General features: G+C 47.0%; 1 protein-coding gene across 1 annotated transcript in view; it reads right to left on the reverse strand.

Moving 5' to 3' along the window:
• Positions 1 to 5,595, reverse strand: part of SYT1 (synaptotagmin 1) — a 362,353-nt gene extending 356,758 nt beyond the window's left edge. Inside the window, 2 exon segments of the mRNA XM_052774545.1 lie at positions 5,259 to 5,388; positions 5,390 to 5,595. Of these exon segments, the coding sequence (XP_052630505.1) occupies positions 5,259 to 5,388; positions 5,390 to 5,580 (321 nt within the window). The 5' untranslated portion in view covers positions 5,581 to 5,595.
• Between the last annotated feature and the right edge of the window lie 405 nt (positions 5,596 to 6,000).

Raw genomic sequence — 6,000 nt, forward strand, 5'->3', positions numbered from 1 at the left:
GAATAATGGAGATGGCGATTCCCCATACACTATCTCTTCTGCAATCCATTAAATAAAAAAATTTTAATGTGTTCATGTGGACAATGATACCCTTCTACAGTACTACTTCTTTCAATCAGAACACCACCCTAAGCTAAATCAAATGACTCACTGAAGTCAAAACACAAAGCTTACAGTTTCAACAAGAAACAGAAACAGTCCTTTTTTAACTAAAAAAAAAAAAAAAAAACCAAACCACTTTCAGAACTATTTTGCTTGGGATGTATTACACTGTCAGTCTTTATCCCTCAACTATTTGCCAATAGATCGTGTCTTCTGTCAGAACACCATGCCACTAGGCTTTCCTTAAGTTACCACATTTTGGTCTTTAAAATAAAATTTAAAAAAAACAAAAAAAACCACTCTAATGGTAATTGTCACATTCTTCTAAGAATTCCTCCCAACTCTAAGATTTGATCATAGAAATCAAATAGAAATAGATGATTATAAAGAAATACTCTCCATAGCTTTGGAAAGAAGTAAAAGAGTTAATTAAAACTACATATTACAAGTGGTCATTAAGTGTTCTAAATAAGAAGAGTGAGGTCTAATGCCCACCTGTCAACGATGTATGTGTACACATTTTCTAGAAAAAGTATTACCGTTAGAGACAGGGTCCTGAACCAGATAAACCATTTGTCAAGGAACCTTTATCTCCACAGCGCCTTCTACAAAAGCACTCCAATTATTTTCAACTGCCATATCTACATGGTTATTCAAACACATGGAGACGAGGGAGTTTGCAGGCAATCTTGTCTCTGAGCCAAGCTGGATAACGGTTACCAGCTTTCCCATATTGCAACTGCTACACTGATTTTCACCCACACGTAAGAAAACAATACCCCTAAGATAAAGGTACAAAACAGAACCCGTAAATGGGTTTTTAATCAACTTCATTAAATCATCACTGAGCAGCTTTGAGGCACATATCCTCATGTACTTGAGGCGCTGTACTACCTAGTCACTGCAACCATGGCTACATTATTAAAACTACTACAGTACATTTGGCTACTACCATAAATCCTGAATAGTGCCCAGGAAACTTACAGACAGCATCCTTAAAGTAACCAAACTGGTTTTAGCTACTTCTAAATGAAATTTTATATACCTGAAATATTATATTAATAAAATTATCCTGAGTTGATGAATAATAAATAGTTTGTTTGGATAATTCCTGGTGACACTTTTTAAAATTTGTATGGTCGTCCATTTAGAAGAACCAAAGACTGCCACACAGGAGACATTCTAGATTTATTTTGTGTTCTGACATATTTCTCCCAGCATCTTTGGGGATGGCTAGAAAAGAGAAGCGGCATCCTGAGTTAGCAAACCTCTGAGAACTTAAAAAGATGGCAACATCACTCCCTCTAGGATGGAGAAGGAGAAGCATTCAGTGCCTGCTGTTCTGGGGAAATACCTCCAGACTGGTAGCAATAAGAAAACAGGTTAAGAAAAATAATCAACTCTCTTATAAGTGTTTATAGCAAACAGAAGATCCAGGAAGTGTTACTCATTAAGTCACTGGGGAAAAAAACAATAGAGAAGAAAAGCCAGCCTCAAAAACATTCTGATTAGACTTTTATCAGAAGTAATACTTAAGGAGACATTTTTATTACAGCTCCTATCTAGCTTTTGGTCATTACATGCCTCAGGAAACAAAAAAAATTTTTTTTTTTTATTTAAACCAGCCAACTTTTTCCACACGCTGCTTGTACAAATCACTTTGCTACTCCACGTAGTCCCTGAAAGAGATTGCCTGTAGCCTGCTCTTATCCTCTCACCAGAAGAAATCATGAAGAGCCTTTGTCAGTTGTCCCCCTCCTAATGCATTCTGCTTTGTTATCTGATATTTCTGTAAAAGATGTTAACAGTATAAAACCAGCATTTCCTAATCCCCCCTCTTACTGAGGTGTATTAGGAAGGAGTAAAGCCTACTCTAGCAAAGATGACATTTGTACATAACAATCCTGAAAATATTTGTTAACATAATGCTTTGTTTATTTAGTCTGGCAAATGCTTTTATTTTAACCTCAAGTATCTTTAGTAAATGTCAGCAATAAATACAAATTCGTAGTTGGCTAACAAGCCTCCCTTATGTGTATTTCTAATTAAGCTTCTTCCTAGATACCAAGTAATGTTTAAAACAAACATTCTATAGAGAATCAAAGTAAATCAAAAGATGAAGTATTTCTCTTTGTGAAACTGCATATTTATATAGGCATCACCATCAGAGGGAAGGAGATCATCGTATCCATGCGTAATAATTCCTCCATGCTTTTCTTCTGGATATGCAGAAATATTTTCTTGTCCTTTTCAATTGTATCGCAAACTTTGATGTCTCTTCCACAGCAGGTAATATGAGGTTGCGCGCACCCTTTATTCAGAACGCAGTTCCCAGTAAGAATTTATCTGTGTGTTTAAATGTGTACATAAATATAAAACCACACACATTCACACATAAGTATTTTTAAAATTGTAATCAGACTGCTGAATGGACAAGAATAAGACTGTGATATACTAAATAAGAGCTTCATCTTCATGCGAGGAAAGATCAATTAACCGAGTTCTGTACAGCTGAGTGGCTTAAAAACTTCTGCCAAGACCCTAAGCTGCTCCTTCTTTTTACTTATTACAGCCAACCCTGCCAAAAGACCATAAAAATTGATTTTATGTTTCCGGTCTCTCTATGCTAGCTGGAAAAGTATATATTTCCACCCACCCCCCCCCCGCCCTAGGCTTCTGACAAACAGAACCTTCCCTTATCTCACACCTTCTCAACTACCATGCTAACCAACGCTGAACATCTTCTGGGCTCTTATATCTGATTTAAGTTGTGATTAAAGTGAGAACATTTCAGATTGTTAAATCAAACACTGTTTTGTATCTATGGTTTTAAAGGGCTTCTTGCCTGTCAGTGTTACAGAGAAGGCTATATCCCACTTGTGCTGCTATGGCACGTGTTGTAAATGATTATTTTTTCACATTTGTTCTGGGAAAGTGTTAGAACTGCACTGTTAGTCTGTGAGCTACCTCTTTAAATTCCAGTATCAATTCTTAAAATGGATTTAGCATCTTTTGCATCAAACATTAATAAGGCTCACTTAGGCACTCTTAATGTGAAGGAAAATTGGGCTTGTATGAAATGGCTACGCTGGAACATTTCATGCTTTTGCAAGTGCAGGGGTATGATTATTTCCTACAGTATGTCATTATCTTCTGCCCTGTGGTTCTTTTTTAAATTATCTCTTCTCACTCAAGCTGCCTACACTACGTTTTTAAGCTATATAGTTTCAATTTATGAATTGCATGCATGCAAATTTTAAGCAACTATACCACAAGCCAAGTAATAGACCACATTAAAGTATATTCCCCACAGACACTACTAATAGAACTACAATTCCGAAAAGCTTGGAAGAAAAAAAAAGATACATATTTGACTCAAGACATAAAATCAGGTCATTTGTTGCCAAGACAGACAAGAAAATACTATTCTAGACACACGTGGAATCTCCTTACACTTTTCCTGAGCAGGTTTATTTAAGGATGGCAGGAGATGTCATTTCATATCCTCACAAAACAAATTAGTTTGCTGCCTACTTGTCCTTGTACCCAAAAGCTCCCCCTCCGCTTTTCAGGGTCACTCCTAAAACAATTGCTCATCGGTAACTCTAGATATTGACCCACCAGGGAAAGGAGTCTCCTCTCGGGTCTACAACTGTCGTCCTCCGTTTCGTAGGATGAAGTAACTCTCTCGGACGACGAAGCAGTTTAAACAGTGCCTAACAGATTAACGCACAACACGGATGGCACACTGCATAGCCGCTCGGAGGATCGATATCGCCGTTGCTGATTAGTAGTCTACTTGTGGTCTACAACATGTATGTGTATCTAGAATTACTCTAGTGACCTTTGTACAGAAAATATTATTTCAGAGACAGTGAAATATTATTGCACTACAGCATTTCGCATTGAGTTTACAAGGTAATAAACCCAGAGCTCCCTATTCTTCACCTGCAAATGGCTATTAAATATGGAAAATAAGACTTGACATCCCCCGGACAATCAAAAGAAATTATTTATTTGGATGCTAACATCTGTCTAGAGATTGTGGCCAAGTGCTTTTCTGTGCTCATTTAGGACTCCACTTGGAAAGCTTTCCAGTTACATTTACCTAGAGATTTCTCTCTACCACTTCCCATCTGACAGAAATCACTCAGCTGGGTCTGATGAATAATAGCAAAAGGCAGCTTGTATTGAAGATGATTGAATTACAGATTGTGGAAAGTGCCATAAAGGCTCATTCCAATGACTATATTTAATTTACTTACTATACTGACTACCAGAAGCTGGTAGTCGTTTGATATCTTTATTTCTGAAGACTGGAAACAAAAGAAATATTAACATTCTTTGCCACTTTCTTACTACTCCCTACCTAGCAGAGTTCGATAGGCAAAATTAACTTTTAAACAGAGTGCTGACGCCCTATCCGTACCGTGTGCGCGTACGAACCGGACCCCAATGCACCCCAAACCCAAGCAAGGCGAGCGGTCTTCAAGAAGACGAAGGAAATAACGTCCGAGGACGCAAAATGAAATCGCGTGGAAAGAAGACACGTTAGCTCGACAGCCTTTCTAAGCAATGGAGGAAAGGCTCTGTGGAAATTAATACCCAAACGATGCGCTGCTGCCCTGCGGGCAGGAGGGGAGGGCCGGGGGAGCCACACCGGCGTGCCCCACCGACCCCGGCCGCCGGGACAGACCCCCCTGCCGAGGGCGGGGGCAGCAGGGCAGGTGAAACCCGGGGAAACAAGTTGGCGCGGCGGTCGCCTCAGCGCCGGCTCCGGCGAGCGAAGGAGGGAAGGAGGGAGGGCGGGAAGGCGGGCGGGCGGACGGCGCCCCGCTCCCGCAGCCGGGGCGGGGGGCGACGGCGGCGGGGGGGGGGGGGGGGGGCGCCCCCTTTGTCTGAGGCGGCGCCCCCCCCCCCCCCGGTAACCGCCTCCCCCCTCCCCTCCCCACCGGGAGCGCCCCGGGGGCGGGTCCCCGCCCCCCGGCAGCTGCGGGGGGAGCCGCCGAGCAGGCGGCGGCGGCAGCCGCCCCCGGAGCATGTGCCCCCCCCCCCCCCCCAGCCTCACACACACACACAGCCCGCCCGCCCGCCCCCGCCCGAGGCGACACCGCCCGAGGCGACACCGCCCGGCGGCCCCGGAGCGCTGCCTTTACCTGGCAACCGGGGCGGGCGCAGCCGGTTCGTCCTTCAGCCTCTTCCCGCGGCGGCACCACACGCGCCCGGGCCCCTCCCGGGGCGAAGCTGCGGTGTGCGGCGGACCGCCCCCGCGCCCGGCAGGCAGGCGGGCGGGCTGCCCCAACGCCCTGCCCTCGGCGGGCTGAGCGGCACGCCGGGCGTTAAGTTTCGGCGGCGGCCGCCGGCGGGCAGGGCAGGGCACGGCGAGGGGAGGCGGAGGCGGCACGGGGGCTACGCGGCGCCGGGAGCGCCGCCACACTGCAGCGTCTCTAGGAATCCCTCCCGTGAGAGGCAGCCCATCACCCCCGGCCCGCCGCCCTCATTGGCTGGGGGGCGGGGAGACGGGTTCCGCTAGCCAATCGCCCGGCCCCCAGCATGGGTGGAACCGCCGCGCCGGCCTCGCCCATCCCGCGGCCGCGCGGTCCCTGTCCGCCCCGTCGGGCGGGGCGGGGCGGGGCCGGGCCGGGCGGCGGCGGCGGCGGCGGCGGCAGGCTGTGGTGGTGGGAGGAGGATGATGAGGGTGAGGGTGAGGATGAGGAGGGCATCCCCGCGCATGGCGGCCAGGGCTGGCACCGCCGCCCGCGGGGACGACGCGGGGCGGCACGAGGCGCTGTGCCACGGACGCAGCGGCCGGCGGGTGTCCGGGGTGCCCCGGGCCGGCGGGAAGCGGAGGAGGCGGCGGCGGCGACCCCCGCCAGGCGCTGCCGCTGCCCCCCCCCG

This window comes from Harpia harpyja, chromosome 23 (assembly GCF_026419915.1).
Source record: "Harpia harpyja isolate bHarHar1 chromosome 23, bHarHar1 primary haplotype, whole genome shotgun sequence".
Classification (NCBI taxonomy): Eukaryota; Metazoa; Chordata; class Aves; order Accipitriformes; family Accipitridae; genus Harpia; species Harpia harpyja.